This window comes from Ictalurus punctatus, chromosome 16, assembly GCF_001660625.3.
Source record: "Ictalurus punctatus breed USDA103 chromosome 16, Coco_2.0, whole genome shotgun sequence".
NCBI classification, from domain to species: Eukaryota; Metazoa; Chordata; class Actinopteri; order Siluriformes; family Ictaluridae; genus Ictalurus; species Ictalurus punctatus.
Genome location: NC_030431.2, coordinates 19,667,216 through 19,693,615, shown reverse-complemented (window position 1 = coordinate 19,693,615; position 26,400 = coordinate 19,667,216). Strand labels below are relative to the sequence as shown.

The following is a 26,400-nucleotide window of genomic DNA, read 5'->3' as shown; positions in this document are numbered from 1 at the left end:
TGACCAAGAATGGTAAGAATGCCAGAATGTTCTAGGTGTGGTTATACTGTAGCAGTTTAAACAGCTGAGGTTACTTCAATCTTGTTTCATGAGACTCTCCATTGCATATAAGATTTTATTGAAAAGAGAGAGAGAGAGAGAGAGAGAGAGAGAGAGAGAGAGAGAGAGAGAGAGAGACTCCTAAAAAGGTATCTGAAGATCCCAGTAAAATTTAGTGCATGTATGCCTGGTACTTTCACCCATCAAAGGATAATGAAGGCAGGGAGTGTACTCATTCTAGCTAAATAAAGAAGAATAATCAGTGGTTGCAAATAGAATTTAAGATGGTACACCAGAACCTTTCCCTTGTTTTCCATACACACACACACACACACACACACACACACACACACACACACACACACACACACACACACACACACACACACGGCTCAGCTGTCCTTCCATCCTGTGCTCGTTAGAGGGATCTGCTGTGTATGGCCTCCTGTTGAAAGATTCCCTGGGGACAAAAAGGGCTCCAAATTGGGTTGTGCAGTGCTCTGAAATGAAGGTGATGATAGCAAAATGTTGGATCATTGTCAGAAATTACAAATTAATGCAATGGCGTGAGTCATGCTTTAAGGATTATGCCCCACTGCTCAGACCATGGAAAGCTTGATGCTGAGCCAAGCCTCACATGTAAGAACACCCTAATTTTCAAACAAGCATGTACACTTGTCAGTTCTCTCTTTTCTTTCCTGTTATTTTTTTCAGCCAAGATTTTCCAGTTCATTGCCCTCAGCTTATTTGATCAATTCTGACTGGACGAGAATTTAAAATCAAAATAAGCAATACCATCATTTAATTCATTAAATTAAGTTATTAGCATATGTTTTCAAGTGCATTGGCAGCAGGTGGATGGTGTGTGTTATGTCATCTTCATCACTATAAGTACAAATTTGTTCTTATTGCCTTTTTAGGGTCTAGATCAAGTTGCTCAACAGCTTTCCCTGGCACTAAACATTCACAGTAGGATTATTCCCAACCAAATTAGCCTTACTGTGAAGTGGGTGCTTTAAACAAAGGTTTATTGGATGTAAATTGGTTCAAACCTTTGATACCTTTGATAAAAGCCTATGACAAAGGCTAACTAGAAATCAGTGCTAATTATTGCTCTATAAATATACACACTGAATGCACATCCAGAATGCCTTAGTCTTCTAGTAACAACATGTGATGCTTTTAATACTATTCAGTACAATCCAACTAATGGGTCTGAATTTACAAACAGCTATTAAAAAGGTCTTGATAAGATATTTCAGTTGTGAATTGTGTGAATGCATGTAATATTTATGTTAGCAGCAAAGCATCACTCTTAGTGCAGTGGTCGTTCATCAATAACACCAACCCAACTGGAAAGTCTTCTCTGGCATGAATCAGAAAAGTAATTAGGAAATTTGCATCAAAACTGCATTATGCTTCCCTACATGTGATCAAAGATAACCACAACATTACTTTTCTGGTCCTGTGTCATGGCACGATATCCAACACAAAACCAGTATGCTTAATGAAAAAAAGTAGAAAAGCTACTATGCTGTGGCCAACTGGGATAGTGACTATAAACACTGATCAGAGGCAACGTTTCAGTTCTCTATGTTACAGCAAGAACTACCAACCACAGAGTCAGGCCAGTTTAAGTCCAGTTGTTCAGTTGGAGCTGAGAATGGTAGAGTGCAACTCTCCATAAGGTCAGTGTATGAATTTCTGCATAAATCTAGGATATTTAGTATCTTGTACAGGGATGGACAGATGATTCCATCATTAGCTAGACCACCAGGAAAAAGAAAGCTCTAATGTGCTTCCAAACCCATGTTTTGGCTGTGTAGAAACCTAACTGACTAGGCTATAAAGTGGTAGATAATGTAATGTGATAACGTAATGTAAAAATAGTTAGGTAGTTAATAAAGACTCAGGGAAACAACCATCATAGTCCTTATCCTGTCCTGTTAAAATTTTTTAATGTTTTGATGTTGTGTGTAGTCTCAACAAAATGTTCATTTGCAAACGTTTTAGTCAGAGATGTGGTGTTCTCTGTATGCATCACAGCAAAAAATATTTGAGACTGTTTCACCGTTATGTAATCTATGTATTGAGCTAACAGGAGAGTTATATGATGACTTTGTGCTACACTGTTTCATTCGGTTTTGTCAATGTCCCCATACCTGCATGTTCCTGATTCAGAAAAGATCATCTGTCATCTGTTTATAGTAATTAATCCATCTAGAAAAACTGTTCTACCGTCAACCAGATTGCCACTGCCAATGTGTGTAGTGCAGCAGGTGATGAGATTTGGAATGCACGAATGAAAAAGAACTGATGAACTGATGCTGCTTGATGAACTTGAATAAGAAATACAATTTCTTTAGGGTTATACCACAGGTTCAGCCATATTGACATACTTTTACTGTACAGAAGGACGACACTTGAAGACTTCCAATGTTTCTTTTGGAATATGTCTGTTTTTGCATGCTGCAGTTTCAAGCATAGCTTGCATCAACTCATATAAACATTGCTGTGTTTACAACAGCTATGAGGAGACCACATGGTTCCAACCATTAGTCAATGCTAGATCACAGCACAGTCATAAATCCTGATTGAGCAGTAAAAAGAGGCCATCATTCATTTCATTGATGTCTTCATCATGTCTGTGTCTGCCTGGGCTGAGAGAGGTACTCAAATTTAAGCACACTGGTCTAGCTGTAATGGTCAGTATAGAATTACACATCAAGCTCCAACAATGAAGACCACTGCAAGAAAAGGGATTTTTTTTTTTTAATTAGGAGTATAGTTTGAGCTTTTCCTCACAACTCATCAAAGCCTTTTCAGATCATTGTTCATCACATGAGAGTACTCAGACATTACAGCTACAGGCCAAATCAGATTTTTAGAATTGCATCTTGCTTTTCCTGTCTCCCAGGCATTGTTTGATTGTATGTTCATAAAGGAAAACATTGCCAGTCGCAGTCTGATCTCAGTGAATATCATACTCAAATATCCAAAAAGTTGCTCCATGAATATTACTAAGATCACAGTCCACCTGATGTATATGTATGTATATATATATGTGTATATATATATATATATATATATATATATATATATATATAGAGAGAGAGAGAGAGAGAGAGAGAGAATCACAATAGAAACAATGGATATTTACATTTTCCAAATCTCTAGTTCACAAACCACTAAAGAGACAGATGAAGCAGCCCTTTAGTATTTTAGTACGTCCTGCTTCCACCTCCTCATATGTACACTGTCTCAAACACTCAAAAGGTTTCCAAAGCTTCAAATATCATGTTACTACCACTGTCAACACTTTGCTTGTCATCTCATAGGTCACTAACTAGCCAAGCTGAGTCTCTGCCATAACTCAATGCGACACCATTGTATACCTGCATTGCAGTTTGGAATTTTGAGTCCAGCATTTGCTGTCTCCACTACTTCTATGTTGGATTTATCATTAACATGACATTGAATGTTTTTGTGTATTTTTAAGGGCTAAGAGTGAAACCTGACTGCTAACTGTCAATGCCATTGTAACTCAGAGGAATAACAGAGGATAAAGAACCAACGAACAAATTAGCACTAGAACCACTAAGCACATTACAAACATTTAAATAGAAATGCAGTTAATGTAGGTTTTTCATGTAATTCTTACCAGGCTTTTGTGGCATTGCTAAAAATAACAGTTATATTATGTGTGCTTGACACAGATATTCACAAAGTAATAACATTAGATATCATTAACGATAAAATCATCCATTATCACTGTTCTCGGTAGCACACGCTGGAATAAATGGCATATGCACATTAAATAGACACAGAAAAGGCCAGAATTAATTACATAATCTGATCTGAGAGGATGGACATACAAAAACAAAGTTTAATCTGCACTTGAAAGAGAAATTAACAAAGCTGGCATTTGCAGCTGTGCTTCTGAAACCCAATGGGACTTTGAGAGTCTGCTTTTAGCTCATCTGCTTAGCAGGATGAAAAAATGTGGCACTGTTGTTCTCTCTTCTCATTTCTTTTGGAATTTTATAACTGAGGTTTTTCTTATTTTTCTCTTCATGTACCATGTTAACCAAGCCAACACAATTATTCCATGCAGAAAAGCATTTTCTTTATTATTCTCAATGACTGTGTCTATGAATTTCTAACTAATGTACTAATGCTTTTTCATGTTCATTCAGCCAAACGGAACCGATGGGGATTATCTGGGAATAGTGGAAATTTTATAACCCCTGTTCATTTATGGAAATTAACTATTATGTTTTCATCTCTATTTTTTAATCACTACTTACTGATTCTCTCTCTCTCTCTGTCTGTCTCTCTCTCTCTCTCTCTCTCTCTCTCTCTCTCTCTCTCTCTCTACAGATACACACACACACACACACACACACACACACACATATATATATATATATATGTGTGTGTGTGCGTGTGTGTGTGTTTGTGTATAGATAATCTTCAATCACTACTTATGTATTCTCTCTCTCTCTCTCTACATATATCTATCTATATATATATATATATATATATATATATATATATATATATATATGTGTGAGTGTGTGTGTGCGCACTTTGCTTTGAGATTGCGTGCTCAGCAGTATGTGCTTGGCAAAGGAGATTCAACTCAGCCAACAGGCAAGCAGACAAGCATTACCAGACACTCACCTGGGTTCTGCAGTTGAATTAAATAAATACTATGATAAACATCATTATTAATAATAATAATACTATAATATACACCCGCTGTCCATTTTAATAGGAACACCTGTACACCTGCACAGTCATGCAATTATCTAATCAGCTGACAGCAGTGCAGTGTATAAAATCATGCAGATACAGGTCAAGAGTTTCAGTTAATGGTCAGATCAAACATCAAGTCAAAACTGGTGCCCTCTTCTCTCTCATAGCCTTGGTTTACTCCTGAACTGCAGGCACTGAAGACAGTGGGTCATCGTCTTGTACGACCCTGTAGAAAAACTGGCCCCAATGTTCATACATTATCTCTTATAGAACATCATCTGAAGTACATAGCAGCACTCAACATTGCACGTTCAATGTACTTTTCCTCTATTATACAACAAGCAAGTTGTAGACCTAGAGCCCTCTTTGCTACAGTGAACAAGCTAATCCATCCCCCGGCTCAGGACTCACACAGCTTTGATTAACTTTGTGACTCATTTCTCCATTTCTGAAGATCCTCTGCACGAATGTCTGTCTGAACACCCTGTCCACCTTTTCTCCACCTTCATTCCCACTTGCCCATCATCAGTCAGTGATTTAATTTTGCATTCTAACTCATCATCTTGTTTGTTGGACCCTGCCACGACCTCCCTTCTTGAACACTGTGAGTCAGTCATTTCGGCACCTATTTCACATATGATAAACACATCTCTTGGATCTGCCATTGTTCCAACTGATCATAAAATTACTGCTGTTACACCAGTCCTTAAAGGTCCCAACTTCTCTCTGCAACTATGGTCCTATTTCTAACCTGTCTTTCATATGTAAACTTCTGGAAAAAGTTGCAGCCTCCCAGTTACAATCACATCTTGCAGCTAATAATCTCTATGACACTTTCCAATCTGGTTTTCGCCTATACCACAGCACAGAAACTGCTCTCTTGAAGGTTATTAATGATCTCCTCCTCTCTGCTGACTCTGTTTTTTTTCAGTATTCTGATCTTGCTTGACCTGAGCTCTGCTTTTGATACTGTATGCCACAAAACACTCCTTTCCTGACTTTCAGATATTGGTATTACTGACACTGCTATATCCTGGTTTTCTTCTTACCTCACTAACAGACAATATTTCATCTCAATTAAGAAAAACAAATCCCCTACTGCTCCTCTCACTCAGTGTATCCCCCAGGGTTCTGTACTAGGTCCACTACTGTTCATAATTTACGTTCTCCCACTAGGTCAGATCATCCATCCTCATGGTCTCAGTTATCACTGCTATGATGATGACACCCAGATTTATACATATGCACGTTTTGATGAAACACATGCCACCAGCTCATTAACTGCCTGTATCAATGATGTAAAAATTTGGTTAAACAGTAATTTCCTCAAATTCAATGCTGACAAAACTGAGATTATGATTTCTGGGCCACAAACACTTGTAAGAAATATTCGTGTCAATATTGATGGAAATCTGACCAAACCCTCTAAAATCATTAAGAATCTGGGAATCACTCTCAATCCATCTAATGTGAAGCCCACATTAGAACCATCACAAAAACTGCTTTCCATTCTCAGTTTGAAGGATGCAGAATCCCTAGTTCATGCTTTCATATCATGACGTCTCAACTACTGTAACTCACTCTTTACTGGCCTACCAGATAAAGCGATTGCTCGATTACAGTACATCCAAAAATCTGCAGCTAGAGTTCTCACTAACCCTAAGCGTTCTGCACACATTACTCTTATCATATTTAGTCTTCACTGGCGGCCTGTCTCATGCCGTACTAAGTTTAAAATTCTTCTCCTGATATACAACGCTCTCAATGATCTGCCACCTCACTATATATATGATATGCTGCATCCATAAACACCAGCATGCACTCTTCATTCTTCTGATTCCAAATTGTCCCTAGATTTCATCTATCCACTTTTGGTGGGAGATCCTTCAGTGTAGTTGCACCTAAACTGTGGAACTCTCTAGCTCAGAGCCTCTGTGACATCTCCTCTATTTCAATCTTTAAAACTTAAAAATCTTTTTCGATTCACATCTTTTTTCAGCGCATTATCTGTCTATTACATGCTGTCTAGGCAGCATGGGGCACAAGGCCGGTTTCACCCAGGACAGGGTACCAATCCATCGCAGGGCACAATCGTATACACGTTCATACACCCATTCATACACTACAGACACTTTTGGACACACCAATAAGCCTACCATGCATGTCTTTGGACTGGGGGAGGAAAGCAGAGGAAACGCCCGCAGCACGGGCAGAACATGCAAACTCTGCACAAACAGGGCTGTGGCGGGAATTGAAACTGCAACCTTATTATTATTATTATTATTATTATTATTAATAATAATAATAATAATAATAATAATAATAACAACAATAATAATACTAATAATAACAATAATAGTTTAAAAAGTGGACGGTGAGTGTAGATAACGCTAGATAATGCTGGAACAGAAAATATCAGTAGTATAGTGCTTTTTAATTAGCTAAACAACACACTAAAAGACTAGACATTATATTACCAATTTACATAGGGAGGTGTTCATAGGCTTTCTTATTGTCAAGTTTGATGTCACTTTGACAAAACGTGTAAGTTACATTATTATTGTTGAAATAAGCATCGTGTTATGACTTAAAATAAAACATCGTGACAGAGGAGAATATTGGTTCACAACAGTGTTATGTAGAATTTCCCTGCTTGTTATTTAAAGTGAATTCAATCATATTATTTATAAATTTTCAATGAAGACATATGACAATGCTAGGATACTGTAATGACAGTGAAATGTATATTTTCTCTGACGTTGACCATCATGTGATCCTGACCTACCAGAGGTATGATTTTCCGGAAGGGGTCATAACGCAATCTCAACAGAAATCAGATGAATTTGAATCAGATGATTTGTCACTCTAGCATCAAATTTGATGAAATCAATCTTTGTGAGAGTAATGTGTAGGTAGACTTACAGTATGTAAATTGTCTAGAAGGGCTTACGGTTGATTCATAGGGCTAGGAACACCACTCATAATATGTATGTCACTGAGATCGCTGTAACTAATATGAAATGCAACTGAATGCACAGTGTGTCATATGTCACATGGTTATGTCTTTCATATCTTTTGTTTTAGTTTTGTTGAGCATTCAGCCTTGGATACGGACTGGGGTTCTTCCTCTCTGACCTCAGTTCTCACGCTGTGCTGTAAGCACAAACAAATCAACTTGTTCCTTCCCTCCATCCTGCTATTAATGTGTTCTAAAGAGGCATTGGCATTTTACACCCGCTCTTTCTACACCAGGAAAAGAGTACTTAGCATTGCCTGAGCTATGGCATACTACAGCTGGATATGTCTATCTGTTTGGACAGAAAATGCTAAATATTTCATCACACTGTTTTTGGTTATGCCATGCTGTGCTTTTATTACAAAAATGTTTGGATGCAATTAGTTATAATAAGATAATACCCCCTTATAAAATACACTGGAACTGCCGTCCTCCATCACTCTCTCGGCTTTCAAACCTTCATCAGTTGAGGATATCATGGAACTCATTACCAAGTCTAAGTCATCCACTTGCTCACTGGATCCCCTTCCTACCACGCTGGTTAAAGTCTGCCTTCTATCAATTTCTCCTATTATCTAATCTATAATTAACTCTATCGACTGCGACTATTCCCTCCTCATAAAACTATGCTTCCACTACACCAATTCTGAAAAAAACTGGTGCAGGTCCTCATGATTTTAATAATTACCAGCCCATTTCTAACCTTCTTTTTAGTGTGAAAATTCTTGAATGGACAGTGGCAACTCACAGCACTGAAACAGCCCTTATTAAAATCTCTAATGACCTCCTTTGTGCTGCTAACTCTGGCCTTCTGACCATCCTCATCGTCCTTGACCTCAATACCACCTTCGAACTCCCATTCACTATTATTGGAGCACCTGGCTGACATTGGGGTTAGCAGCACTGTACGTCTCTGATTTTCATCCTACCTCAACGACGGAAAAAAGTTTGTTCAGGTCAAATGTCCAGTCAGAATCGGCTGGTTAGTCAGGGTGTCCCTCAGGGATCAGTGCTGGGACAACTCCTCTTTATCATCTACCTTTAAACCCTTGGACATATTCTCTGTCATCATGGAGTGCATTTTCACTGTTATACTTATGAAACTCAGCTTTATATCTCCACTAAAACAAACACCTCCCTGTAACCCCCCCCCCAATAAAAAATTATTGGATGGCTAATAATTTCTTAAAACTCAATGGCAATAAAAATTAGGTTCCTCTGATTGGTTCTCAGTCCACACTCAAAAAATCCCCCTTTCACTGCTACCATTGACGACAGCACTGTTAACATTTCCTCTCAAATGAACAGCCTTGGTGTCATATTTGATAGTTTTCTATCTTTTGGTCTTCACATCAATAATATCTCACGTACTGCCTTCTTCCACCGTCACAATATTGCTAGATTCCGCCCTTCCCTCTCATATCACAGCACTCAAGTTCTTATTCATGCTCTGTTAACATCCCATATTGACTACTGTAATGCCATCCTTTTTGGCATATCTGATAAACTCCTCCACCAGCTCCAAATTATTCAAAACTCAGCTGTAAGAATTACTACTCTCACAAAGTCCACTGACCATATCACACCCTCCCTTATTCAGCTCCACTGGCTTCGGTCCAACAACGAGTTCACTATAAAATTCTACTGCTCGTATTTAAAGGCATTCATAATCTGGCTTCCTCCTACCTTTTAGATCTTCTTCATCCTTATACCCCTGCCCATTCTCTATGATCATCCTCAGCTTTTCTACTCACTGTTACATCTTTTAAACTCAGCACTATAGGTGCCAGAGCTTTCAGTTGCTCTGCACCCAAACGCTGGAACTCTCTCCCAGTGCATATTCGTCAGCTGGACTCAATTTCACAGTCCAAATCCCAGATTAAAACACATCTGTTCAAATTATCTTATTCATTATAATAAATTCCTCTATATTATTGTTTCATCTATTTGTATTTTGTGTATCTATTTTAACTATGCTGTTCTTTGTTTGTGGTCTTTCTGTAAGGTGTCCTTGAGTGTTATGAAAGGCGCCAACAATTAAATGTATATTTATTATTATTATTATTATTATTATTATTATTATTATTATTATTTTGCTTGAATTTTTTTTTCAATAGTAGTAAAAGTGTGTTAGAGTTACAGGCTCTCTGAATTTGGGTTGTGTGTAGCAAGGACAAACATTCTGATCTATGACAGCCAAATAGATCCATTTAGGTTGCCAGCAGCACACACACATGCACACAGACAGGATAAGCCACGCTGGCCGACCTCCTCACAGCACTACTGAAGTGTCCATGACTAGGTGGAGCTTTTAATGACCTTGCGTGCTATGAAAGCTGTGTTTTGTACATTTATAATGTATGTTGGCAAAGAACAGGAATTCCATTCTTTTTTTCTTTTTTTTTTTTTGGAAATTAACACCCGCCCACCTGCCAAATGTAAACAAACTTGCCACTTTGATGGGTAAACTAGCAGGGCTACTCAGGCTACTCATCCAGAGAGAAAAGAAAAGAGCATGTTGTAGAATCATCTTTATTTCAAAGCTAGTTATGTAAAGTATGATTTTGGCAGCCTGTGTAGTCTTTCTCACCTTGCAAAACATTAGTTAGGCTCTATGTAGTGACAAATGGCTTAAACGACTAGATCAAACATGCAATAGACCCTGCTGATAGGTATCTTGTTCTCTCTTTTATGAATTCGGCACACTTGATTAACTTTGTTAATAGTGATTTGAGCAAAATTGCAAATACACAGATTTTTAAGATATACAGCATTCAGGTGGTCATGTTTTGGCTGGTGAAATTTGCAACTAGCCTTAGATTGAGGTCTGGGTTTTGACACTCATTGTGAATCATTCGCGTTCTTGGAGTGCCAGTTTAGCTTTATGTTTAGGTTTAGCTCTACTTCTGATAGCAAATGGTTACACTAGAACTAAATTAGGGGTTTTACAGCAACAAGTTGAATACTTATGCGATGCAATAAGAATTTTATTTAAATTGTAACTATACTGATTTTTGCAAAGGTTCATGATAAGCAGTGCTGTGTATTCGTAATTATGTCCATTGCAGTTCCAGATTGTAACACTTTTCAGTGGGGTGAATACTTTTTTAATCTATATTGTAAATTCTTGCTTCATAAATAAGGTATTAGTCTTTAGCAACTCTCTAACTTGTTTTGGATGTCATATTTTAAGGATGTAATCTATTTATTGATGCTCACTGGAACAGTGGCGTCATTTAGTGTTTGTATATAGCCCAGGTTGTTTTCCATAGTCTCCAGATTGGCTTCTTCTTCTTTTTTTTTTTTTTTTTAAACTTTACTCAGTCAAGACCTTCCCAGCCAATTTATTTTGGTCCTGTCTCCACCCCTGTCCTGTCATTGATCTGTTTCCAATTGTACTCAGATGTTCTGTTGATTTAAAATACTTTGAGTCTTGTTCCCTGTGTTTTGATGTTTAGAGCCATGTCTGTCTTGTCATATGATTATGAATTATTCATTGTTATCTTCTCTTCCTTGATTTACACTACGGATAATGAGGACAATTCATGAATTGCCCCTTATAAATATGACATAGCTTTTACACACTTCCATCCTGCCTCACATTACAGTTTAGAATCAGCAACCAAATTTGTTTTCAGAATCATACGAGTGCTATCCGTGACACAGGTTTCAATTAATTTTGACAATTCCAAAAGGACTAAAAAAGTTGCATACCAAAGAAAATCTTTACATAAATTCTGCAAGTCAACGTCCAGTCCAGACACGGTTTCACAAAACTTTGCCATTAAAGGCATAACCATGTAACTTTGCTTTTGATCTCAACTCAAATCAGGCAAATGGTATCCTTCTCTGATCCTTTGCTTTAAGAGAACAAGCAAGAGAACCATATAATTACTTTTGATGTTAAGCTCTTTTTCAGCTCAAAAGCCCTCCCAGATGACTTTGCACAAATGTCCATTGCTGACGTCTGCAGTACGGTAGAACATACTCCCAGTGCGCCTGCTTTTGTTTTTCTGTCCTGTAAGGAGGACAGATAAATGGTGAGCTTTAATTAAAGGAGGAACGTGCATTTAATGAAAATACTGGGGAAGCAATTGGTGTTTAGTACAAAAGCCTCAAGAAATAAAAGAGCATGCTGAAGTATACAGCACCTTGGCAAGTGCTTTGTCGTGCAATGGATAAAAGTCTTATGGTAAGAAATTTTATTTTGCTGTCAATATTAATTATTATTAACTCTATGCTAAATAGCTTTGACCAGTCTGTCCTATAAATGTATTTACTTTGCAATAATGAGAGAATTAAAATATATAAAAATCATTAGCCACCAAAGTAATTCCATGTCCTTAATGGCACAGTCTAATGAAAAAGTTAAAAAACAACAAAACAAAACAACAAAAAGAAACATGCTGTTTTAAACATATACATTAAAAGCAAAAAGCCGCAGAATAAAAGATGAAAAATCTGGACACAAACTCTCCACTTGTTTCTCGTCAGCTACTTTTTCACTGGGAGACAGATGTGATAGCCTGTCTTGTTAAAACTTGTAAACCTGTCTGAACTTTGGCAGAACTGTCATGTGGTGTCAGCTTCATAGAGATCCCATAATATTTCTTTAAAGATATGTGATAACAGAGAAGGATGGTTCTCATTAAGATGACTCCTTAAAGCTATGGTCATTTTAATATGGCCTAAAATGTTTTACATAATGGAATAAAACAATGGTGCACACCTCTGAGTTACTATAGTCTGTACTTTACTGTATGTAATTGCTTAAATAGTAGTCACACTTATCTTGTTCAATATGGAAATCAAACTTATTAAAATGCTAAATCTATATTCCTATAAATGTAGAAATATTTAGTCACAATGTAGTAGAAACTTTCAGTTGCCAAATACAAACAAAATTAGACTATGAACAAAAAAAACACAATAAATAAACAGATATGTTAGTAAACAAAAGTAGACAGTTAACACATAATAATATGGACATTATTATTTAACGCACCAGTTAATAATATCTATAATATTATATTCAGTTAACCAATTAGGGAATTGTAGCTAGGATCATCAATTGGTATAATAATTGGTTGGTTATTTAAGAAATTAAACAAGACTGTGTGCTGTTACTGGAAAATAATCAATAACGAAGTGGAGTGGTGACATTACCAACCCAAAATGTGAGACAGCACATCCTGAAGTGTTTTATTTCTCTTACACCACAGCAATTTGCCACCAATTACAAATTATATTTATTAAAGAACAACACGTCATACTTTTTATCCATTTATAGTCGCATTTTATGTTGTGGAATGTCCATGTAACAAGTTGACACCTACACTAAACAACTAAAAAGAGTCATTCCCTGCCTTTGTCAAAGCTGTGCTGTTAGAAAATTAATCAAAACCTTCTGACCAGTCAGAAAGTTTTTATCATGATAAAAAAACGATTACATGTTCAACTCGATCTGGCCGTATGAACACAGTGCATAATGATATCTCTGAAACTCAGGTAGCACTGGTATCTTCAATTTCAATCATATTTAACAATGTAATAAAGCTGAAAATTCAATCTGTAGCTTTCAGGGAACTTGTAGGTTTTTCTGAAAAGCAGAATTCCTTACACAGTATGGCAGTCTGCTATCTGATCACCAAATTTAGAGCAGTTGCTAGTGCTCCATTTCACAACTCCCCCTGGGCCTGCAAAGCAGGCTACTGTATGTCTGAAGACAATCCTGGTTAGATCAGTGAACTTTCATAAATCACAAGCAGGACATAGAACCAACCAACATTCATCTCTTAGCCTTCCACTAATCCTCCACCATATCAGATAATATTATATTATTACTGTAACATTCCCATAAAATCATATCATTATCGCAGGAGTCACATTTTAATTACAGAATAGTAATAAAGTAGGATTTAACTTTATATAAACCACTAGCCTGTTTCTGGCAGAGCTCTAATCTATGTAATGTCAAATTGTCATGTGTCATGGATTCCTTCACACTTGTAATTCGATTAGAGACCATGTCGGCTCTGTTGTCTAGGTATATGCAAAATTGAATTTCATTGTGGTACTAATGTCACCGATGTCTCCAGCATCATGGTCATTATCCAATTAAGCTGTTGTAATTCTGATTCCATTGACCAGACTGCGGTATATTTCTGTGGACTGTGTTATCAATACACTGTCAGATCAGTCATACATTGCATCTAATTCATGTGATGTCTCATAACTACTGAGTCTCACTATAGAAATATCTGTGTGTTAAAATCCATTGATATTTCATCTGATATATGCTATATAGGATTCAATTACATATTAATGACACATGGGCAAATTTAGGAAGAGTAAAGACAAGACATTTTGGATCACCACACGCAAGTTGCAGTAGTCAAGCATTGAGATGACTTGAGTGACTGAAGAAGAACTAGGACAGAAATGGATAAATTCTCAGGATGTGATAAAGAGTAGAACCATGTGCTGAGAACAATAGCAGATTATACAACAGTATACAGAGAGCGTGTATTTTGTGAAAGGGTGATCAGAAAGTTCTCAAAGGAAAGTGGAAGTTCAAGGTGTCAGCAATCTTCCAGGGATTCAACTTAAGTTAAGCGCTGTGATAAACAGTGAGATGTTTGACAGACATACTGACAGGTGGTGGAGGAAAGAGGCTCAGGCTGGGTATTAGAGAATTTATGTAAAGATTTTCTTTGGTATACAACTTATTTTAGTCATTTTGGAATTGTCAAAATTAATTGAAATCTGTGTCACTGATAGAAATCGTATGATTCTGAAAACGGATTTGGTTACTGATTCTAAACTGTAATGTGCGGTTATATGAGGCAGGTTGGAAGTATGTAAAAGCCATGTCATATTTATTAGGGGCAATCCATGAATTATCATCATTGTCCCTAGTGTAAATAAGGGAAGAGAAGATAGCAGTGAATAATTCATAATCATATATGATAACACAGACATGGGTCTAAACATCGAAACACAGGAAACAAGACGCAAAGTATTCTACATGAAACACAGAACATGTGAGTATAGTTGGAAACAGACCAATGACAGGACAGAGGTGGAGACAGGACCAAAACAAACGCACATGATAAACAAAACTTAACTGAAAGCAAATGACACAAGTAGGGGTCATCAAGCTGGGAAATCTAAGATCTGGCTTTGCTTGTCTGAAGTGGTTTGTGTGTGCTGCCAGGCTATCTCAGGCTGCTTACAGTATACAGATGAGCCTCCTACGCTGTGTATATGCAACCACGTTCTCCAGATTAGAGGTTATATTTTCAGCAGTGCTTGAAGCAGGGTGTGAGGCCTTCGCCTGCCTGTCCTCCCAGTTTGTTCTCTCACTGATCTGCCTCTAAATGCACAAAGCTTTAAGGGGTAACTACTGTAAGTTCTCCATGAATTCTTACCTTTTATATAGTCTTATATGATTTGTTCATTCAGTGGAGTATTGATGAATCAGGATTTCTCTCAAGTGCTCTTATCACAATAGTCATAACCCTCCCATAATAGCATGGCACCATAGAGTTTTCAAGCTACTGTGTGTATGCAGTAAGTGCTTCATCTTGATCAGGGTCATGGAGGGTCCACAGCCTATCCTAGGGACACTGGGTGCACGTAAGGAATACACATTGGATGGGAGTCCTGTCCATTGCTGGGCACAATGCACACACTCATTAACACCAAGGAGTATTGGGGATTTAGCATAGCCAATCCAATTATGTGCATTTTTGGATAGCAGGAGGAAACTGGAGAACCCAGAGGAACAGGGACAAAAGCACATGAGGGGGAACTGGAGACCCTGGAGCTGTAAGATTCTACTCACTATACCACCATGCCACCATTTTTTGGATAGTTAAGGGTTCTTAGCTTGCCTGTCTCTCTGATAGGGATTCAATAGAACCTTCAAGGATTTCTCAAGCATTTTTCCTCTATAGGACTTTTTTATAACCTATTTCAGAGTACATGCTTGTGCTGGCTTGTATAAAGTATTCACATCTCTCGCAAACCTTACAGTCATTCCTATTTCTACTGCAATGAGTTCTTTTTTTCTCAAAATCGTTGCCTACACAGAAGAGGCGGTATGCTAGAGGATGTCATCTAACCTTTTAATTACTTTAGCAGTTGGTTTGTTTTTTAAGGTTTCTTTCTTCAAAGAAATGGGTGGAACCTGATTTCTTTTGCTATGTCCTGTCTATTGTTCTGAATAGTGTGTGTTTGTGCATGTGTGTGTGTGTGTGTGTAACAACCATCAGTGGCCTTGTGTATTGATTTGCTCACACTGACCTATATTTCAGCAAAACCTTCTATCCATGACCTTCACAAACCATCCTTGCTGTAAGGTTCAAATTGTGCTTAGTTTTTCTTGACGATCTTAAGGCATCGTGAATTATGCCAGACAGCTCTGCTTTTTGAACCTTAAAGACAAGCGTTTTGTGAAGCATTTAATTTCATGGTAATTGCATGGTAAGCATGTCTGAAGCAGTTTGTATAGCTTAGGTTGTTTATGTTAACTTGTTTCTGCTCAGCAGTGTTGTAGGTCTGCTGTGATGTGTAACACCAACTATTAGACATCAAATGGAGTTTTATGACTAGACAAAAAAGGTCTCTAATAAGTGAGTGCCTGCTTATAACTGTGATATTTGGTACATCACAGGCTGGTGTAATTACAGAGTATACACTTGGGATCAGCGTAACACTCTAGGTGTTAATTTTAACAATAGTGAGTTTGTTGTGTGGGCTGCTAATGGAGGCGGCTCAGTGCCTTGGCATGCAGAATTGTTAGACACACGGTTGTTTTATTCCGGGCGTTGGTGGTGTTTGAGTGAAAAGAAAAACTGATAAAACATCAATTTCAGGCAATTTGGTGGTGAATTTCGCTGTGTGTTGGAAATACAGAAACATGGATTTTCCATTTGGAGCTATTGGGCATTACAGAAGATAGATAAGGCCATTGCTTGATTACTAAAGCGTCCTGAAATTCCTCTTTCAGGGAAATCACAAATATGAAACTAAATGCTCACTGTGGAAATTAAAGCCAGATATTGCTTGGTGAAATTTCCCATGAGTTCAGCTGCTCCAGTTTCTGAGTAAGGGGCTGAAAACTAAACCACATGTAGCACATTAATCATGTGCTGTATTATAAAACCTTTTATCTTTTAACATAAAACATTTTTTTAAATCTTTTTTATGTACAGCACACTGGGACATAAAATTTTAATTAAAAAAATCAACTTAATGGCACTTAGTATTGCTGCAAGTTTAAATACTTATTATTGCTTAGTATTGCTTATGTATTGCTGCAGGATAAAAGGTGCAGGCAGAAGGAATTCAAGGCGATCAATCATCTGTCTAAACTGAGATACTTTCAATAGATTGTAAAAACACCTAAAGCTAAAAAAAAATTCAATAACACCATATCATATTATGGGCCATACTCAAGTTCTGATGACTGTCTCACTTGGCATGCATTTAATGTTGATAATTTTGTTACAGTTTTTAAAAGATCTCTGGAATTATAAACTATACTTCACTTCACCCCCTATAGGGAAACAGTCAAGGATTCTATGTAGAACAGAGATTTTCTCTTTCACAAAATGTTCCAAGGAGACTGTAAAATGTGAGAAGTCTCAAAAAACACACTCCTGCCGCTATACATGTTTTCTATTTAAGTCATAGTAAAGAATCCTTAGTGGGAAAAGTCATAGCTATTTTCATTGAAATGACAGGAATAGTATAATTTGGTATTGAACATTATATGAATATTTTAGTGCAGAGTAACTTAAATAAATAACCTTGATTTAAAGTAGCAACAGTCAGTTTTCAATAAGAGCTTACTGTAACCTTGGTTACTCTTATCAGTATGCAATTGTTTTCTGTGGTTAATTTAAAACCCAGAAAAAGTCAGTTCATTCGTTATGCCACAAGGACATTAAAAGTCTTAGATGGCATTTTCCCTGGGACGAGGACTCATTGTGCTATTTTTGCTTCAGCATTTCAAAGACAATAATGCGGTCCACTCTATCACACACAATGATAAGAATAGATCATTGCATACTACACACCAGAACGGTTAGTGAAATACATAGGTGTGTGGAATATTTTTGCTGCTAAGAAAACAATGTTAAAAAGTATACTTTAACATTAATAGCTAGAACCCTTAAAGACTCTAGATTTACTTATTTAAAGAGTGTTTACTGTGTAATTGCAATGTGCACTGTGGCTTAGTGTTTAGCACATTTGCCTTGCAGCTCACGGGTTGGGGGTTCAAATCATGCCCCTGCCCGGTGTGCATGGATCTTGTATCTTCTCCCCATGCTGCCCCAGGTTTCCCAGTCCAAAGACGTGCGTTGTAGGCTGATAGGAATTTCCAATTTGTCTATAATGTGTGGTTGCAATGCAGGTTGAAAGGTTGGCACCCTGTCCAGAGTGTGCCCTGAGTTCGATGGGATAGGCTCCAGGCTCACCTGTAGGATAAGCATTACGGAAAATGGATGGATGTGATTGGAGGAGAAACAACAAAAGATCTGAAACTGTAATGTTTCATATTTAGAAAACTAGAGTCTCTGAACTATGGCCCATTTTTTCATTAAATGTCCAGTGCCCAGATTACACTAGACGAACCCTGAGGTTCCTGTCTGGTAATATGTCCTAAAAGGAGGATGCTGTAATAGAGCGTGAGGGTATCTGTTTGTCTGCGGTGTAAGCATTGGCATAAATCCGTATTTCCAAGATGAAATTTTTTGAGTCACTCCTTATTCTGTCATAGTTGGAGGATACACCTAGAAAGTGGCGCTCATATTTAGGCTGGGCTCACTGAGACTGACTCCACCCAGCAATCCTGTAATCTCCTTTTTAGGTGGTGTTACTACTCCATTGCATCTGTCTGGGGGTCTAAAGTGTGTTTTGGGGGCTTTTTTGTGTGATACAAGGCTATGTGTAGGTGGGGCAGAGGGACAGAGGACTGGCTCTGACACAGGGGTCTTTGTGTATGAATGTCCAGGGAGCACATTCCCCTCTCTCAAAACCAAACCCCTTCTGCCTATGACATCATAGCCCATAGCCAGACAAGGCAAGAAATCAGAGAGGCAGAGAGAAGAGAGGCATTGTAGAAGAGAAGGGGGAAATCAGGAGGAAACAGAACATGGAGAGTGGGTGAGGTGTGCCTCTGGTTCACATACACACTCAGAAGGAGGAGGAGGAGGAAAAAGGGAAATAGAAGGAGTAGCCAGGAAAAGGACTGTGTTGTGCTAGGCAGAGTTTCATTGGCTTTCTCAAAGAGCAGTAGAACTTTATGTGAAGAGCTTTATTTGGGTCATGACTGCCTTGCAGTGTAGGGATGTTAAAAGGGAAATTTGGTCTCGCAGCTAGGAGTTTATCATTTGCCTGGATGGAAAGGGACTTTCTGTTTTGATTCTCCACTCATTGATTGGAAACTTTGCCAAGTGAATGACTGAAAACGTAAAGAGAAGTTGGAGGGAATTCATTATTAAAAGGTAAATTTGGCACATTGATATCGCCATCTTTGAAATGCTGTTTAGCTCATTGTGTTTATAGCAAAATCCTAAAATTCAGGCAGGTTTTATGAGTCTGAAAGAATTCTGGTTATTCCAGTGTGCTCAAATCAAATCTCACTAATATTTTGGTCATTCAAACCGAGCTGTTGTTTTTAATTCTTATCTTGGTGAGATGTTGTTTCTGTAAAGAGAATGAAAAGGAGGATTTGAGGATTGTCAGCAGTGTTGTGTGATGCTCCTTTGATTGCATTCTGTGCTTTCTGTCAGACACTCAAAACCTCAGAGTGCTGGCCAAAGGCTTCTAGCATTACCAACATGCTTTCAGCAAGTTTTGTTTGAGCAAGCGATTCCAACCCAGTGTGTCTTCTGCGTCAGGGGAGGTCCGACTGTGTTAATCATGTGTAATCTGCTAATCATTCCCAGATGCTTCAATGCTAACATTTCAAGAATGTTACAAAAATGTAAGGAGTGAAATCCATCTAAGCGCTGTTTATGATGGTCTCGTTTACTTTGCACACAAATACTCACAGAAACACATGCTTTCATTAAACGAGCCAGGGCTGCGTATCCTTCCTCGCTTGTATTAGGCAGCGGGAGCCTCGAGTTCAGTTGAACTATGCAGGGAATGTCAGAGGCGGCCCACCGGGCATCCACATCCCCCCACTGAGATTGAGACTTATTACAGCCTAAGCTGCCAAGAAGCATGACCAAGACTGAGACCTAGAGAAAGTGAGAGAGAGAAGGGAAGAATGCTGGGGTCACAAAACTCAACAAGGCAATCTCTAGGTAAGGGAGTGTTGCAGGACAGGTTAGGACAGGAAATGTGTGGCCAGTGAGCTGCCGCAGACATCTCAGAAGGGGGCAGTTTCCATCTGTCTGTCCTTATGCCAAAATAAAAATGTGATGGAGATTTGAAAATTGCAGCATGTCTGTGTTGGAATTGTTAGCATATTGATAAAGGGGCCATGATATGATGATAATGGTAATTGCAACACCTTGTGGCCTCATTCCTACAATATTCACAAAGCTTTTTAGCCCTTCTGTTTCAGATGAAGATACCCTCTAGGAATGTACCCAAATACGAATACATTATTCAGAATGAACAGATAATTTGTTCTAAACTTTTTTTTAGAACGCATGCCAGAGCATCTGGTTGAGACTAGAGGTGCATTTCAGGACTCGGATCCTGCAGGATGCAACAAAAGCAGGAGCAAATGCGGGAAATTTTACTTTCAATCGGACACAAGTGAATGGTCAGATATCACGCTCATGGGACAAACAAGCATTGTATGATGCATTTACAGCATCCTTAGTAACTGGCTGGTCAGGGCTGCAATGGCTTAAATTAGGCAATTAGTTTGTTTATATTTTGGGAAATAAAACCTAAAATCTAAATTCATTAGAAAATATCACAGGCAGGGTTTTTTCAGTGTTTTACAGTGTGTTTAGTGTGAATATTAAACAGATACAGGTAGAGATAGTGTCATTGGATTACACCACTATTACCCATTGAGAACAATAACAATCCCATAATACAATACAATAAATAGTCCTTCACACTGAAAATGTATCATGGCCCGTTAGAAATGCTATTGCTAAAGGGATTGCCCTTTTTATGTGGTAATGATTCAGTTTCCTTATTTGATCCAGATTTGTGTTGCAAATGTTGTGTTGATTTTTTATGGTTTGGATTCAGAGGTCAAATGATCAAGTTCCTTTAAGTTTCCAGATGAGTGTTGAAATAACACTGAGTTCATCAGTAAAATGACCAGCTTTGATACAGATTAATCTTTTGTTACTTGGAGAGGCTCACATCACAGAAAATTTCAACACTGGCTCAGAGGTATACATATCAGAGGTATATATAGGCCATATAGAGAAGATGGATCATCCTGTGGTAGTGAGCACACCCTGAGGCAAAAACAAGTGGGAAAGAACAGGGGCTTTCATTGAAAACTGTCTGATATAACAAAAAGACGCATTAAAGACATGCCACATGACCCCTCCCAGTGTGTATAAACAGTGCCTTGAAGACAATGAGACAAGCGTTTCATTAGAATGTGTTTTTGTAAAACCGAACCAGAAATGATCTGGTGCAGATATGTTTTAGGGTTATAAAGGCACTGAAAATGTTTTAAGGAGAGAATTGCAGAACTTACGTAAAAATAAATAAATAAATGAAACAAAAAACATTGCTTTATTTTTGCAGATGCTAGTTTACAACAGAGACCTGGGGAAAAGTTCACGTTCTGAAAAGCACTTCAGAATGTTTAGCTAAACATGACTAACTTGATAACCAAACATAATATGATGCATGTCTGGTGATAGATATGCCTATTCTTTTTATCCAGAGAACTTTAAGAGATTGTCATGTTTTATACAAGTATATTGGCCTCCTTCCAGTGCTATGTGTACTTCTCTTTTTGTGTCCAGTGACACATAGTCAACAGAGCACTTAAAATATATATGGGCTTGCTGTAAGTTGACACATACCATATATAACTTCTTTCTCACTGCTCGTAATTTGTATGAGGTGTGTTTAACAGCACCTGTGTTATTTACAGACCAGAGACCTTTCACAAACACTAACTGTTAACCAACAGGGAACAATTAAAACTGCTCAGGCATGCACACCTACAAGTAAAACACAATTGCTGAGCAATTGAATTTCTGTTGTTCACTGAACCTGTTGTCAGTGTGCACTCATATGAAAAGTCAGTAATTTTCTACACTGTAAATCTCTTTGAAATGTTACATGTTTATGAAATTTTACAGCTCAATGCTGTGTTTCAGCAGGAGACATGCTGAAATTTTTGGGGAATCAAAAAATAGCATCCAAGAAGCCATAAGCATAGGTTCTTGGGACAAATTATTGAAATTTGTGTGTTGGTCTATAAAAACATTCACTCTACCTAAAGATGTCTAAGATCTTGTTAGCTATTTGTGATTTCCTCACACAGTGAATATCAGGCTTTGATCAAGTTCCTGGATAGCTATGTGCCATAGCAAAATAAGCCAAATCTATCCCTTTCTGATCAGATACTGATTCATAAAATGTTTGTGATGCTCCTTTAAAATCAGGCTTTAAAATGATGTCACCGTATTTGTAGTTTAGATACCCAAGTAAAGTTCTAGCAAAAGGAAAAACTATTTAAGTTCAGAAAAGCTTGTAGTTTTCCAGAACTATATATAGAAGAAAATGTAAAATGTCACCATATGAAATGTTTCCCAGTCCATCATGCATTTACTATACCTCTTCTTTACTCCTTCCTGAATTTTCTAGTTAATCTAGGATTTTGTGTATATTATATACAATGCCCATATTTATAATTCTGACATCAAAAACAGTCAGCCTTACCTGGTTAAAAGACAACCATTTAAAATTATGATGAGCTGACTCTATGGTATTTTCCCCTGAGGACTGATGGGCTTTAGGATCTTTGCGACACCCTTCTATATCTCACACATCAGAGACTCCACTTCACTCAGCTCCTCAATCTGTGTCAAACCCCTAGTGGATTATCCCTTTATTAGTCCCCTGTAAACAAAGAAGACTCAGCTGACGTAAAATCAATTCCACTTTTTCAGTGAAATTATTCGTTTGGCCATTAAACAGCACCATCTGGAGCAGACAGGGAACTGAGCCAGACAGAATACCCTTTAAGGTTCCCATTAACATAATTTCTTTACTCAAGATGATTAAATTATTGACATTTTCATCTGGAAACAATTCTGACTGTACAATAATATAATATACCAAAAAAAAAAATCTTGCAATACATTCAATTTTCTTAGAATCATGGGTAGCTGGTGAGCACAGTTATAAATAAGATTGTGTATTTTGTTATTCCATAAGAATGGGTTTCTTGTATACTTCACTCTCTGTGGTGTCCTAGGATTCGATTGTCATCACTGTGGATTCTAAAAGGTTTCCTCTTAAATTATTTATACCTAGGATCAGATTCCCTGGGTCAGAGTTCAGCAAACCCATTCAAACACATTATCTTTCACATCTTATCATGTTGTATTCCTCTATTATGCATGATGGTCCAATGCAATGCTTCCTTTCAGCTCTGTGCTGTGCGCAGATTATATAAACATAAGAATAATAAGGGTTAAGCTTATGTTATGTCCCACAAGTGGTGGCTCCATTACTAGTATGAGATGTCAGAAGAAATGACCTGAGCTCATTTTAGGTTTCTGTTTGTTTTCAGAAATCTTGCCAGCTCAAAGAGGATGACACTGAACTAAAGAGCAGAAGGACCTCAGAGAAGAGCCTGAAGAGTGTCAGTTTCTTAGACCCAGTCAGTGTTATAAGTGGAGGTAAGACTGACATGGAGGTTGAGGTGCAAAGCAAAAGCCAGCTTAATCATGCATCAAATGGCCAGAATGGTGTGAAGCACAAAGGAGAAGTGATGGATGAAGGAGAAGTTGCCCAGGAAATACGTTATCTCGACGAGGTGCTTGAGGCCAACTGTTGTGACACTGGAGCTGAGATGACTTCAAATGGAACTTATTCCCCTGTGTTCCAAGCAATATATGTTGATGGAAATGGGCCATCTGTTCACATTTCTGATGCATCATCCTCAATAGGTCATGCAGTAGTTGTAGAAGGAAAACAACAGACCACCTATGTTGAAGACAGTCTGAACAGTTCCAAACCAAATGGTCATCCAGGAATAATAGGTGATGACTACAATAGGTCACCTGATAATGATACAGTCAAGAATGAGGCCCGATTTGAACTTCGTCCTTTCTATGAAGAGAAAAAGCCATCCAAGCTTTTTGATACCCCAACAGAGAAAGAAATAAGGGTGAAAAAGGTCAGGCCTTCAGAGGAGATTGCAGAGCTGGAGAGAGAGCGCTTGGAGCTCATTCGCGACCAAGCAGTCAAGAAAAATCCAGGAATTGCAGCAAAGTGGTGGAACCCACCACAAGAAAAGACACTGGAGGAGGAGTTGGACCCAGAAAAATTAGAGTCACTAAGAAGATATGAAGAGAGAAAGCAGAAGAGACCTGAAGCAAACCGAGTACAACAGCCGTCCCCTAAACAGACAGTCTCCTTTTTCCAGCCTGAAATGGGAAATAAGGAGGACATTGTGGTTCAAGGGATTGATTTTTCTGCAGCTCGCCAACAGTTCCTTCAGATGGAGCACAGTAAGCACCAACAGCAACAGCCAGCCACAAAAAGAAGTGTGTCTCCCCAGATATACTCTGCCAAACCGTTCTCCAGGGCCTCTGATATTGATAGGTCAAGCAGCTCTATAACAGTCACCAGCCATGGTAGAGTCACCCTGGAAGATGGTGGTGAAATGAACCATGTAAAAACTGAAAGGGTTTTTTGCAGTTCTGGAGATTCTCCCATACAAAGCAGGGACAGTATGTCTGACACTGAAGTGAAAAATGATGACTTTACCTGTGCCCGAGCAGTGATGACCATCCTCAAGGATGAAGACTATGAATTGCACCACCAATCCATTAACAGTTCCTCTCATCCTGAGGAGATAGACTCTGGATTGGATGACCTATCTCTTAGATCTCAGGATACCACTATGCTCGAGACCTTGTCCAATGATTTCAGCATGGATAACATAAGTGAGAGTGGTGCCTCCAATGAGATCATAAGCGCCGCCTTGGAGAATTCCTTTGGTGACTACTCTTTCCCCTCTACCCCACTGGCCACAACACCTATTAATGGGAAAGTGGAGGGCAGCACCAAATCACCAAGTTGCACCTATCAAACAGACAGCTTGACAGAGGAGGAACTTGAATATCATGCAGGTATCTTGGTCCAAAATGCCATCCAGCAAGCTATTGCACATCAGACAAACAAATGGGAACCACTCCAGGCTATGCAGCAGTCCTCCCCAATCCCAGAGCGACAAGAAGAGACTTCAGAACCTTCACCACCAACACCTGCGGAGAAATATCCTTACATGCCACCTGATACAGAGCCATACCCTGTGGAAGAAAAGAAAATCATAGCTTCTACAACTACTGTACAGGTGCCTACAGCTCAAGCAACTTCAGTTATAACGGTGAATGCTTACAGGCCCCCAAGTCCTTCTCCTCCACCAAGTGAGAAGCCAGATTTCAGCTATTTCAGTAAGTACTCAGAGGCAGCAGAGCTCCGAAGCACAGCATCTGTGACTCCTGCACAAGGCACAGAAGTCACCTCAGGGCCTTTCAAACTGCGTTCACGCAAGCAGAGGACTCTGTCCATGATTGAGGAAGAGATCCGGGCTGCCCAGGAACGGGAGGAAGAGCTTCGCCGGGAACGACAAGCCCAGATTTTGCGTCCCATAATTAATCCCATTCACAAACAAAAGACCAACAGCCTTCCAGCCAAATTAGTCCTTGGTGGGAAGACAGCTCCTGGTAAGCCAGTTTTATATTCTGTACATAGAGAATAATATTTGGGTAGCAGTTCTGCTACTTCTACAGTTTGAGTGCACTTTGTTTATACTCTGACCTAATTCTTGTGCTAGCCTATTTTATATGGCCATGTAAAGCAGATCTGCTAATGCTATTTACAGTAATTAAATGCTTTCTACATTCTCTATATTAATTTTCATAGTACTGAGATGCATCTGTTAAATATGTATGATGAGCTGTTTGAAATAACTGAAGGTAACCAAAATGAAATGGCCTAGACTGGAATATTAAAAGTCACTCTTATTTGGTCCCAGACCATTAACTTTAAATGAACAGCCACAGAGGACACAGGTACATGTCATAGATTTGTTAAAACTAAAGGAACAGGTCAGCACCTGCATTACTTTAGGATCCCACAGAAGGTAGCACCAAAACCTTGACCTAATTGGCATTATAGCCCAACATTTGACAGTCAGTAGCTACCACCTTTGAGTCATATTTCTGGACTCTCCTAGTTTTAAGATTTTTGAAAGGAATGGTTTGAATTTGTGAAAGGTGGCCCCACAGGCCAGCAACAGTCTGCTTTCGTGGGCAGTGTTTAAAAATAAAAGTAGTGTGCTGCATCTATACCACTGTCTGGGACAAATGACTGCTTTGAGTTTGTTGCTTTTGTTT

General features: G+C 38.4%; 1 protein-coding gene across 7 annotated transcripts in view; it reads left to right on the top strand.

The window, feature by feature from the left end:
• The window catches only part of palm2akap2 (PALM2 and AKAP2 fusion), an 83,417-nt gene that overhangs the window by 46,991 nt on the left and 10,026 nt on the right, over positions 1–26,400 (top strand). For 5 of the 7 annotated variants that reach the window (XM_017489629.3, XM_017489628.3, XM_017489625.3 and 2 more), the window contains one exon: positions 23,565–25,728. In XM_017489629.3, coding sequence (XP_017345118.1) covers positions 23,565–25,728 — 2,164 coding nt within the window. Of the gene's footprint in view, positions 1–11,496; positions 12,006–18,074; positions 18,989–23,564; positions 25,729–26,400 lie in introns of those variants that run through there. The other 2 variants (XM_017489630.3, XM_053686652.1) reach the window with 2 other exon arrangements.